General features: G+C 36.6%; 1 protein-coding gene across 3 annotated transcripts in view; it reads right to left on the bottom strand.

Moving 5' to 3' along the window:
• The window catches only part of EMCN (endomucin), a 103,322-nt gene that overhangs the window by 36,675 nt on the left and 52,739 nt on the right, over positions 1-13,908 (bottom strand). For all 3 annotated transcript variants that reach the window (XM_058721809.1, XM_058721808.1, XM_058721810.1), the window contains exon 4: positions 11,139-11,249. In XM_058721809.1, the coding sequence (XP_058577792.1) occupies positions 11,139-11,249 (111 nt within the window). The remainder of the gene's footprint in view (positions 1-11,138; positions 11,250-13,908) is intronic.

Here is a 13,908-nt window from a genome sequence, read left to right as displayed (position 1 = left end):
AGTGCATGGTAACATTGTCCCCCAGCTGCACAAGCCAAAAAGTAGTAGCCTTCCGTGATTCTCCTCTTTTTCTCACCCCTATGGGCTTTGGCTTCAAAACATATTCCAAATATATTCATTACTTAATTGGCTACTGTTCATCTAGCACTGATCTCTCTCCCTACTTCCTGCAATAGCCACCTAGAAAAATCTATTTAAATTTAAGCTTCACTACTCTAATGGCTCCCTATTCCCTTCACTATGGATGGTAAGTCTTTACAGGACATGACCCCCTGTTTCACCCTGATTGGTAGATAACATCATGGAGCTCTTCCTACCTTGGGCTTCTCTGCTCACTCTTCCTTGTGCCTTGGTGTTCTCTCAGGCTACGCTCTGGCTTCCTTCTATCTGTCGTGACTCTGCTCAGATGTCACCACTTAGAGAAGTCTTCTCCAACCACCTCACCTAAAGCAGACTCCTTATTTCTCTTCAAACTCCACCACTTGGCTTCGTTTGCTCAACAGTTCTTTTACTACCACAGTGACATTTTTAAAATGTACTTGCTGTCAGTTGAATATGACTCCAGGAGGACAGAGATAGCATGTTTTATTCAGAGCCGCAATTTCAGTACCTACCACCAGGTCTCTAGTAAAAATGTGGAATGAGTGAGTGAGAATAGGAAATAACAATAGTAATAAATAAGACAAATTCTACTTACCTGAATTCAATTTTTCAGGGAAAAGAATGTATTATTTAAAATTGCCAGTTGGACGGCACTCTCAACAATAGCCAAATTATGGAAAGAGCCTAAATGTCCATCAACTGATGAATGGATAAAGAAATTGTGGTTTATATACACAATGGAGTACTATGTGGCAATGAGAAAGAATGAAATACGGCCCTTTGTAGCAACGTGGATGGAACTGGAGAGTGTGATGCTAAGTGAAATAAGCCATACAGAGAAAGACAGATACCATATGGTTTCACTCTTAGGTGGATCCTGAGAAACTTAACAGAAACCCATGGGGGAGGGGAAGGAGGAAAAAAAAAAAAGAGGTTAGAGTGGGAGAGAGCCAAAGCATGAGACTCTTAAAAACTGAGAACAAACTGAGGGCTGATGGGGGGTGGGAGGGAGGGGGTAATGGGTATTGAGGAGGGCACCTTTTGGGATGAGCACTGGGTGTTGTATGGAAACCAATTTGACAATAAACTTCATATATTAAAAAATAAAATAAAATAAAATTGCTAGTTGGATAACTATAGCTACCATTAAGCATACTCTTATGATTAGTTCCACATATTATTTGCTGATGTCTGCAAGGGACAGACAATTACCATTCTGCAGATCTACAAATATTAGCTGAGAAAAGTGAAACTCCTTTCTCAAGGTGGGGACAACGATTATAAATTAGGTGTGTTCATTCTAATGTCTATTCTCTTCTACTAAAGTAGACAGTTTTTCTATCCACTAACCTACCCTGAATGGAAAATTTATGTAATTAATTTTTGCTTTTGATAACTAGTTAAAATACTTTTGAACATGGCATAATGCTGTATTTGGAAGATGCAGTTAAAATATTTATCAGCTGCTAGAGGATTAGGATGCAAAGACAATTAAAACCCTTTGTTCCTATTGCTATGAATATCAGGTCATAACCTTTCTTGCTGATAGACTTCATTAAGAATGAAAAAAATTTAAACTTGTATCAGACAAAACCTGATTGTTCTGTATTTAGTTTTTTTATTAGCCTTCAGAAATGCATAATAATTTTAGAAGGACGTGTCATTTATAGACATGTCTTAAAGCTTAGCTGAATCAAAACAATAACGTATGTCAGTGCAAAACCCTTATATTGAGCGTACGAAGAGGTCCAGACTTTCTTTTTTTTTTTTTTTTCAGACTTTTATATATGAATGCATATGCTGTTTTTTTGAGGAACAAATTCTGCAGATCTTAAATATTTAATCAAAACTAAAATAGATACCTTTTTTGTATGAAATCAAAGAGAGATTATTTTGAAAGTAATGAAGTGTTTTCATATGGCACTTCAAATTTGGATTCAGTTCTGTGGGCATAAAAGTTTAATAACAATGAATGTTATAGAACACGGATAAAGTGTGAATTCATGAAATGTGAAGACATTTACAATTGTTCCTGAGTTTTACTTGTAAGTTTCATAATACATGTTTTTAGAAAAATCTAAACTCTGATCTATAGTGAAGTGAGTAAAGTCAGATAGCAAATGAGTGTAGTGCATGCTATTAAGCTACTCTCAAATTTAACTATTTAGTAAAGACTAAAATCTTAGTCAAAGTGTTTGGCAACTTAAAATCTGTTGAGTTTTATTCTATGAGATGGAAGTATTATGAAATGCAAGAGAACTTCTAAATTTTCAAACTTAAATCCACATTAATCGAAAACTATACTCAGTTAGCTTTTAAAACAGAAAGCTTAAACAGCAAAACAACAAACAACTTTGCTAAATATCGTCTTATAAAGAATATTGTGCTCCTAACTATATATGCATATATAACTGTATATAGTTATGCATAGAAAATGTCACTAACAGGAAAGGAGAAAAGATACATTCCCATATATATTCCATATATAATTCTTTACTGATATACTTAAAAATAATTTACTATGCCCAATTCATGTTTTCCTTATCATTTTCTTATGCACAGCGTTGGCTGAGTCATTATATGTGACATTAGAGTTGACCCCAGATCAACACAGGTTTGAAATGTGTGGGTCTACTTATACATGGATTTTTTTTTTTTTGGTACATTGTAGGACTATAAATGTATTTTCTTTTCCTAATGATTTTTTAAAATTTATTTATTTTTGATAGAAAGAGAGAGAGAGAGAGACAGAACTAGAACGGGGGAGGGGCAGGGATCAAGAGGGAGACACAGACTCCAAAGCAGACTCCAGGCTCTGAGCTGTCAGCACAGCCCAACTCGGGGTTTGAACTCACAAACTGCGAAATCATGACCTGAGTCAAAGACGCTTAATGGATTGAGCCATCCAGGAGCCCTTCCTTATGACTTTCTTAATAACATCTTCTCTAGGTTACTTTATTATAAGAATACAGTATATGATACATATTACATACATGTGTTAATTGACTACTTATGTTATTTGTAAGGTCAATGGTAGACTATTAGTAATTAAGTTTTTGGGGAGTCAAAGTTATACGTGGGTTTTCTACTGCCCAGAAGGTCAGCCCTCCCAACCCCCATGTTGGTCAAGTGTTAACTTGTATTTCTGGTTTGGCTAAACCATGACTTGTGTATGACTCAGACTTTGTTGTCCTAAGAATTCCTCTTGAAATAATACAAACTAATTAAATATCATGTAAGAGATGTAATGATTAAGTTCCCAGATAAGTGGCATAGGTAAATGGTGCAGTTCCCTAAGGAAATAATGAGCCTGGGCGATCTGATAAATTAATAGTTTCCAAAGGATGAGATGCATAGCGTTGTATGAGATTCCATAAGGCAGTACTGGAAAGTGACATTAAATAAGATTGAAACATTCAATGAGAATGTTATTAGCTTTTCATCTTTCTTTCAGTTTATTTGGTTATTTCAATGAGGAACTTTCAAAATTACAATTTAATGCAAATGTGTGATTAATACCTAACATGAGCTTATCTTGATTTATTTTTTTAAACAAGAATGACCAAGCCTTAAACAAAGAGCCTTTGGCAAGCAACAAAACCTAGCTACAACTTAATTATATTTTGTTTTTTTTAAATTTGTTTTAATATTTATTTATTTTTGAGAGAGAGAGAGAGAGAGAGACAGAGTGCCAGAGGGGAGGGGCAGAGCAAGAGAGGGACACAGAATCCGAAGCAGGCTCCAGGCTCTGAGCTGTCAGCACAGAGCCTGACGTGGGACATGAACTCATGAACCGTGAGATCATTACCTGAGCCAAAGTCAGATGCTTAACCCAGTGAACCACCCAGGTGCCCCTTTACATTGTTTTTATAGTGATTTTATAGCTACTGTTGATGCCTCATGAAACACATTTTTCATTTACAATGGTTTTCTTCTCAAGCAAATTTAAGAACCAAAAGTGCATCAGTTTAAAGGAAGCTAATAAATAATAGTGCAAATGGTTTACATATCTCATGACACTCATTAAATTGTGGGAAATACTGAGCTAAAATCTTGTAGAGGCCCTTGATGGATGTGGAGAATCGGGATAAGCAATTGGAGGAAAGAAGAGGGGAAGAAGAAATAGGAACACGCAAATGAGGAGCTCAGGATGAAAAAGCCAGTCAAGAATAAATCTGGCCTGATGGGTGACAGCCAGAGAACCACCTTTCTTAGAATCACAGGCTTATATTCTGGGCCAGCCAATCAGCCAATTTGTGCTGTAATTGGTGAACACTTACTTGTCAAGCGTATGATTCACACAATTAAAAGCAAATTGTGGGGTGCCTGGATGGCTCAGTCGGTTAAGCGTCCAACTCTTGATTTCAGCTCAGGTCACGATCTCACAGTTCATGAGATTGAGCCCCGTGTCAGGCTCTGCACCGACAGCACAGGGCGTGCTTGGGATTCTCTCTCTCCCTCTCTCCATGCCCCTCCCCCACTAGCATGTGGTCTCTCTCTCAAAATAAATAAATAAACTTACTTGTTTCCTACTACCTTTATATACTTCATATAAAATAGTCATGATGAGAACAAATAGGGTATAGTGAAGAGTTTATGAGTTTTGAGGCAAGAAAAACAGTGTTTGAATTTAATTCTTTTGATTTAACCATGGCCAAGTCATTTAGTCTTTCTGAACCTATTTCCTTATTTGAAACTGGTGTGCTAAATACCAACTTTGCCTGGCCTTTATAAGGATTATTATTAATAAAATCATAGCTAACATTTATTATGTTTACTTGCCAGGAATTGTTTTAAGCTTTGTGTATTTTATCTCTTTTAATCTTCACAAGAATCCTACAAGGTTATGATCTTCTAGCTCTTTTACAGATGAGGAAACTGAGGCACAGAGAAGTTAAGTGGCTTATCAAAGGCCATAGTACAAATAAATGATTGTGCTATTATTTGAGCCTGAGCAATCTCACTTCAGAATCATGCTTCATAACCAATAAGCTAACTTCCTCTTGGCATGATTAAAGAGCTTAATTTGGGGCGCCTGGGTGGTGCAGTCGGTTAAGCGTCCGACTTCAGCCAGGTCACGATCTCGCGGTCCGTGAGTTCGAGCCCCGCGTCAGGCTCTGGGCTGATGGCTCGGAGCCTGGAGCCTGTTTCCGATTCTGTGTCTCCCTCTCTCTCTGCCCCTCCCCCGTTCATGCTCTGTCTCTCTCTGTCCCAAAAATAAATAAAAAACGTTGAAAAAAATAAATAAAGAGCTTAATTTTTATTTTAAGACAGGTGTGGTGCCTGGAAAAGCAGGGCTTAAGCGTAGGTCGTTCTCATGTTTAGCTACCAGTATATCTAAAATGTCTATTTGGTTATTGTACAATTATCTCTGGTTTTTGTGCAGACATAAACTCCATATTAAGCTGGAATAAATTATAGAAGAAAGATACATATTTGATAAACTAGTCACTATTTGTAAATGTTATTACTCTTACTTAATAACCTACTGATGACTTATAAATGTTATTCATTTCTACTTGACAGAAGCCAGATTTTAAGTCTGTAATATTGTTTATGCTGTGGTAGCAGAAAATCTGGCTTGGCAAAACCCTTGTAGGTATTTGGACCAAGTCCTTGCCTTCGTTGAGTTAAGTATTGGCATATTGTCCATCTCGATCTGCCTTCTACGTATAATCTTATCCACATTCTTTCCTCAGCCAACTGAGAATTCACCAGCAAGAGAAAGAGTAATAGTTTTCCCTTCCTTGCCAATTTCTTGCAGTGTGTACCGTGCTTGCTTTTAAATCTGGTTACAGATACCTACGTGATTAAATTACCAGCAAGAAAAGCACCTATTTCTCCTCTCCATCTTCCTCTTCCTTTACTCTTCTCTCCTCAGAAACCAACTGAATGTGCACCCAGTACCTGGGAATAGGACCTTATTGGAACAGGTCTTTGCAGGTGTAATTAAGTTAAGGAACTTCATAACTTCAGGCATCTGTATAAGAGAATGCACAGGGGTGCCTGGGTGGCTCAGACGACTAAGTGTCCGACTTCGGCTCAGGTCACAATCTCACGGTTCATGAGTTCGAGTCCACGTCAGGCTCTGTGCTGAGAGCTCAGAGCCTGGACCCTGCTTCAGATTCTGTGTCTCCTTCTCTCTCTGTTCCTTTTCCTGCTTACACTCTGTCTTGCTCTCTCTCCCAAAAATAAATAATAAAAACATTAAACACTCAGAAAATAAAAAAAGAAGAAAATGCACAGACAGAAAGAGGAGACACAGAGGGAGGAGAAGGCATGTGAATACACAGAGAAAAAGACCATGTGAAGACAGAGGCAGAGATTAAAGGGGTGCATCTACAAGCCAAGGAATGCAAAGGCCTTCTGCCGGCCATCCCTAGAAGCTAAGAGGCATGCCAGGCACAGAAGCCTTTTAATAGACTTGTAGTGAATAAACTAACATTAATTAATTCAACAGGCTCTCATTTATTTAACTGTAAATTCAGAACACTAACTTAGTGATACTTTCTATCTTAAAAATTCTGGAATTCCAGGAACATGTCTTCTCCAGGTTGAATAAAAGAGTAACATAGGAGAAATACACAGAACTTTAAGAGAATGGGAAATGATTAGAGATAAATGGTTTGAGGACTTGCTTCTTTTTGATCTACATCCTTTCTAGGGAGTAAAGCAATAAATTTCACTAACTCTTCTTTACTTGAAATCAAATCTACACTTCAGATGATGTACCCACAGTGCTTTTACCTGATAGTTACTATCCAAGGATCCATTACCTTATGTTTAAGAGGAAGATAAAGCTTCAGCTGTTCAACCTTCTCTTACCAGTAGATTGTTTGGTTCTCCTCCTGTCTCTGGCTCTTGGGTTTGCTAATTTTGAATATTTATGTGCGTGATGGGTAGAGATGGAAAGGGAACATTGCTCTGCTAACTGGGAATCTGGGCTAGCTCCTGGTTTCATCAGGCACAAATGGAAATGCGTGCAAACTCATTATAGCAAATGGATTCCATACTAAGCAGGAAGCACCTTGAGAAACAAGAGAGGTCTGAGGAGAAATGACTACCCCAAAAATGAGTTTTGTAAAAAAATCTCTAAAGGATTTAGTATGGAACTGGTTAATCAAATGGCAAATGCAAAGAATAGCAGTAAATACCTTTATTTAATTATCTTGCTTTCCAGGGTGCCTTATTTTTCAAGAAATAGCTTTGTGGGTGTATTTTTTTTTAAACTACTTGGAAGAAAGCCACTTCAAACTGTGTTTAGAAGCTAAATAAATACAATAGTCCCCAGAACAGAGATGCATAGGACATTTTACTGCATAAATCAAAGTAAAATTAGGAGTCTTAATGGACTCATGGGGCTGACCACACACTTCTGTATAAGTGCTAATTTTAATAAACCATGGTCCCTGAATGACATTTTCCTAATCAGTGACTGAATGAGTATTAGTGCAGAATACAGATTATTTGAGCTTAGTCTTCAACTGCTATACATTTTGCAGATGCATATTTACTTTTATTCTTGTTTATATTCAGGACAATCATATTATGAAATGGATGGGGTTTTGGTCTGCTAAAGGTACCTTACAGACATATATTGCCTGCAAAATAGATTCTACTTAACAGAAGCCAAAACACTACCACAAGGAAATGTTCTACATATGAAGGAGCAGTGGCCCCTCTCTTCAAATTCCTCTATGTGGAAATTGTCTCATTAAATAAAACCATTAGTTCACAGTTATGGTATGAAATTAGGCTCCTTCTATATAACCTCCTTTATGTTATGCTAAAGAGAATTCAATATAATGGGAAAATGGATGTTCCCGATGTGTTTCGATTTTTTTTTAATGTTTATTTTTGAGAGAGACAGAGTGTGAGCAGGGGAGGGGCAGAGAGAGAGAGAGGGAGACACAAAATTCGAAGTAGGCTCCAGGCTCTGGAGCCCAGCACAGAGCCCAACGCGGGGCTTGAACCCACGAACGGTGAGATCATGACCTGAGCCGAAGTCGGGTGCTTAACCAACTGAGCCACCCAGGCGCCCCTGTTCCTGATGTACTGGGCCTTGCACATCCCACTTGCCATCTCCTTCTACCATAGAGATCTCCCAAGAATCCTATAGCTATTTCTTATTAAGGACTATGGATATGCCAAGAATGCCTTTATTGTTTACAATGGATGGTGTGTGATAAGGCTGTTATGCCAGATTACTAGCTTTTCCAGTCAGGATATTTTGAATAAGGATACAAATTACTTCACACCATGGAGGCCAGGATTTGGGAAGTGCTTATAGTGACGATATATGTGGTTGGAGCTAGAAAGTTGTCTAAGCTCAAGGGAGCTCTAGGTCTTGCCGCTCTCTCTATCATGAACAACTTAATCTTGCTCATGGGGTCTGTTCATCTCCCACATCCGTTCTCTCCATTCTTTCCTATCAATTTTTATTATTCATACCATCTGTTTGCTTATGCCATAGGTATGCACAGGAGTCGTCATGGTTGTCTCAGACTCACTCTGTCGAAACCTTTCTGCTTCAGTTTTCACAGCTAATAACTTTTTCATTTGTTTGAGTTTTCTAGTTAAGGTTACACAGAAAGTAAATTTGATTAGACTAGCTCAACATTTTCTTTCCTTTTGTTTTTATTTTATTTTATTATTTTATTTTTTAATGTTTATTTTGAGAGAGAGAGAGAGAGAGAGAGAGAGAGAGAAAGCAGGAGAGGGGCAGAGAGGGAGAGAGAGAGAATCCCAAGCAGACTTCTCACTGTCTAAGCAGAGCCGGACATAAAGCTTGAACTCATGAACCATGAGATCATGACCTGAGCAGATATCAAGAGTCAGGCACTTAACCAACTGAGCTACTCAGGTGCCCCTCCTTTTATTTTTAGGTAAAGTTTTATAAAGAAATTCACAACCAAATTCACTCATTTTAAGTATACAAGTCAATAATTTTCAGTAAATTTATAGAGTTGTACAACCAAAACTGTAATCCAGATTTAGAATATTTTCAACATAAAAAACTCCCTTGGGACTTTCTGCAGTCAATCCCCAGTTCCACCTCCAGCTTTAGGCAACTACTTATGTGGTTTCTGACCCTATAAGAATGTCTATTCTGGATGTTTCATATAAATAGAATTATAAAATATGTGGTGTTTTTTAAAAGGCTTTTTTCACTGAGCATAATGGTTTTGAGGTTCATGGTATTACCACATGCATCAGTAATTTGTTCCTTTAAATTGCTGAATAGTAGTCCATTGTATGGATATCCTGTTTTAGAATATTCCAAACCCATTTCAAGTGGAAAAACCAATGGAATATTCCATCACACCAGTTAGTGGGCATTTGGATTGTTTCCAGTGTGACTATTATGAATATTGTTACTATTAATAATGTCTCAAAAACACCTGTCTTGATTACTATAGCTTTAGAGTAAGTTTTGAAGCTAGCTTATGTAAGTCCTCCAACTTTGCTCTTCCTTGACCAAATAGTTTTAGCTATTCTAGGTATTTTTCATTTCCAAATATTATTTAGGATCATCTTATCAATTTCTAATGATTTGCTGTGATTCTGTGATTCTGATAGGAATTGAATTGAATAAATTAGTCAAATATTTATCAATGGGGGGGAATGCCAACTTAAAATATTCAGTCTTTCCATCCATGAATATGTAGTATCTTTCCATTTACTTAGATATTTAATATCTCGCAGAACAATAGTTCATTGTGCAAATCTTACACTTCTCCTATTAAATATATTCCTAAATATTTTATTCTTTCTGGTGCTTTTGTTAATGTCACTATTCCCTTAATTTTATTTTTGAATTGTCATTGTTAACATGCAGAAATATGGTTTATTTTTATATCTCTTATATCTTGTGATAGGAAATACTCTATTAGCTTTAGTAGTTTCTGAGTTTTTTGGTTTTCTGCATAAATTATGATATAGTATGCTAAGGAAATCTGTTTTATTTCTTCCTTTCAAATCTGTATAAACGGATATATCTATCTGTCTGTCTATCTATTCTACCTACCTACCTGTCATCACCTTATTGTCCTATCTAGGACCCTTGGTTATAATTTTGAAAAGAATGGACATCTTCACTGCGTTCAAGATCTTAAGAGGAAACCATGAAATATTTCACTATTAAGAATGATGTTTTCATAGATACCCTTTCCAGTTGGGGGAAATTACACTTTATTTCTAGTTTACTGAAATTTCTAATTAAAAGTGGGTACTAAATTTTGTCAACTGCTTTTTCTGCATCTCCTGATCCCACCAATATAGTGCGTTGCTCTACTTGATTTTCATGTATTAAGCCAGTCATACATTCCTGGAAGGAAATCACTTATTTATGTTTTCTATCCCTTTCTGTATGTTGCCAAAGTTGGTTTGTTAATATTTTATTAAGGATAGTTGCATCAATGTTCATGAAGGATATTGGTTTTCTTTACTTGATTTTGTTTTCTTTTCATTCTTTTCTAGCTTTGGTATGAGGATAAAGCTGGCCTCAAACAAGTACTTCTGTAGTGTTCCTTCCTCCTCTTCCTGAAAGGATTTGAGAAGAATGGTATCATTTCTTTTGCATATAGAATTCAGAGTTGAAGCCATCCTGCTTGAAGTTTTCTTCGTGGGACCATTTAAAATTTCTAATGCAATATCTTTAATTGTTTCTATATCTTTTCAGACTACCTATCTTATTGAGTCAATTTTAGCAATTTGTTTCTTTCTAAGAATTTTCCCATTTCATCAAAGTTTTCTAATTTGTTGCCAAGGTCACTTTTTGTGTTTTGTGTCAGGGGATATCATAGATTACTGTTTGGCCTTAAAGTGATCTTTCCTGGCACCCACCCATTTGTGGCTATGGAGGGATAAAGTATCACGGTACAAAGCCAAGTTGCCAAATGGTTGTCCAATTTGGTAGAGACCAGATAAGACAGGTGGGGGCATGGTTCTTCGGTAGCTGTGGGCTGGAAAATGTTCTGAATTTAATGCTATCCAACATACAAATTTAACATTTCAGCATGAATTTTTACACTCACTCTTGCGTTGGGAACTCTGTGATGTTGAAGCAGCGTTGGAAAGTGGAGGATTTGTCACTGTTACATTTGCAGTGGTGAACTCATTCTTCATGACACCCTTGGTTGGATTTCCTAATGATGTAAAAGGATAAGCAGCCATCAGGGGTATAACCAATAAATAATCTCATTAGCATTAATATTAAAATCAGTTACAACTTGAGCTTTAGTTACTGAAAGTCTTCTGATCGAGATTTAGAAATTCAACATTTTGGTGAGTACCTTTTGGTGATCAGTTAATTACATCAAGAAAATGGAGGAATATTAGACTCTTCTCTATGTCGGCTATAGGTTATCTCATTTGAACAGAACAGTAATCCTATTAATTAAGCAATAATTATCACCATCCTTTAACATACGAGATTCAGAAAAGTTGACTTCCCCGTTTTCATGTAACTTGTAACAGAAGAGAGGCAGGATCTGAATCCAAGCCTTTCTGATGCAAAAGTTAACCACTCAGCTTACCCTAGAAAGGGGGGTGGTAAGAAAGGGGTAGTAGTTGAAGATGGCAGTTCCCATGCTGTCTGGGAAAGAATTTTTAGGTGGGTGAAATAGACAGTGGGAAAGGGATAACAGGAAGTACATAGAATAAACTTTACATTTTTTTTGGCAGAAGGGGAAGGAGAATTAACAACAAAGGAAAGGTAACCTGAACTTACAAAAATAACACTGGAATATGACTACTTGAAAAAATTTATATTTACACAAATATTGTAAAAACAAAATGATGAATGTCCCTCAGTCTTTTCCAAGTCTAATGTGGAGAACATTGGGTTAGTGAAGACACGACAGACATGATGATTAGTGTGTGCTTAAAGTTAACTAGCTATGATGGTAGCTGGAGGTGGGAGGAAATCAGTTTAATAGATTTCTTTCACAAGGTAGGCTGGATTGCTGTTTTCAATTGCCAGTCAGCTTCCATTCTATGGCAGCAAGCATCTATAGTGTAATGCAAATTTTTAATGCAGTTGAGAGATTCATGCTGGAGAAATTGATAGTTTGCAAGAAGCCCTCATAGACATTGGGCAAATATGTTTTCACACAAAAAGGCTTCAGGAATTGGTATGCCAGCAAAATATAAATATAAATTCAAATATAAGCCATAGCATTAACACTGCATATGGTAAAGAAAGATTTGAAATGGGCAAAACTTCAGAGGAATCTTAAAGTATTAAACTGACAGATAAATATTTGAGAAAGTAAAGAGATAGCTTGTAGCAGAAATTGATGTTTGTGATAGCATGGAAGTACAAAAGATCACCCTGAATACAGGAACTCCACACTCGAGAATGAAGAAGGAATACGTGGGGTAAAGATTTTGCTCCTCACTGGAACTCCAAGAACATATTCTTAAAAAGCATTGGAACAGGATTTCCTCTTTAGAAATATTTGGTGAAGAATTCTTCTTCTGAGTTAAAAATAGAAAACCATGAAACAGCTATCCTGATGGCCTAAAGAATTCCCTAGCATAAGACAGACTCAAAAGTCTTGGACATGGTAAAGAGAATTTATATTTAAGAAAGATATGGGAGGCTGGCCGGTTAGCAAAATACAAAGAAAAGAGGAGAATAATGGAATATCTGGGGATACAATGCCAAAGAGATTGCTTTGAGAATTGCCTATTATTGATGTGGAATATACATCACAAATGAGGATAGAATGAGAGCCCATACTTAACACAGGACAGGTTGTCAATTACACAGTGTCATGTAGGCCATGGAAGGAATCTTGAATGCTTTAAAGGTAACCAAAATGTTTTTAAACATACATGGTGAACCTAAAACCAATAGAAGGAAAGATGCAGAGACAAATGCTGCCACAGCCATAAATTTTGAAAATTTCCTAGTATACTGAGATGTTTCAAATTCTAGTCTTAAGAGAGAAGAAAATGGGTGACCTACATTTATTAAGATATGAGACTCTTAAAAACTGAGAACAAACTGAGGGTTGATGGGGGGTGGGAAGGAGGGGAGGGTGGGTGATGGGTATTGAGGAGGGCACCTTTTGGGATGAGCATTGGGTGTTGTATGGAAACCAATTTGACAATAAACTTCATATACTGAAAAAAATAAATTAAAAAAAATAAATCTTTAAAAAAAATAAATAAATAAAAAATTAAAAAAAGATATGAGAATCACAGTCGTGTATTAACATCTTTTTGGAAAATTTTCCCAATTGCACTTGGAGTTCTCACATAGTAGATTCTGGACTCCTGCCAGAAAGTGATTGCCATCTCAGAAAAATGAAACTAATCTTAAGGCTGTTCTTTTAACCCATATGGCTTGCTGTCCTCTAGTTTTTCTGTCTGGTCATTTCCCCCAGATAACACTATGTATCTTCTTTGATCTACAGGTGCAAATTGTACTGTAAACCTAGGTGATATTATATGTATTCGGTTTGACAAACCTTATTTAGCTTGAGTAATATTAATTTTTTTATTTTATTTTTTATTTTTTAAATTACATCCAAATTAGTTAGCATATAGTGCAACAATGATTTCAGGAGTAGATTCCTTAGTGCCCCTTACCCATTTACCCCCTCCCCCCTCCCACAACCCCTCCAGTAACCCTCAGTTTGTTCTCCATATTTATGAGTCTCTTCTGTTTTGTCCTCCTCCCTATTTTTATATTATTTTTGTTTCCCTTCCCTTATGTTCATCTGTTTTGTCTCTTAAAGTTCTCATATGAGTGAAGTCATATGATTTTTGTCTTTCTCTGACTGACTAATTTCACTT

This window comes from Neofelis nebulosa, chromosome 3, assembly GCF_028018385.1.
Source record: "Neofelis nebulosa isolate mNeoNeb1 chromosome 3, mNeoNeb1.pri, whole genome shotgun sequence".
Classification (NCBI taxonomy): Eukaryota; Metazoa; Chordata; class Mammalia; order Carnivora; family Felidae; genus Neofelis; species Neofelis nebulosa.
The sequence above is the reverse complement of the archived record's forward strand: the minus strand, read 5'-3'. Positions and strand labels throughout refer to the sequence as shown.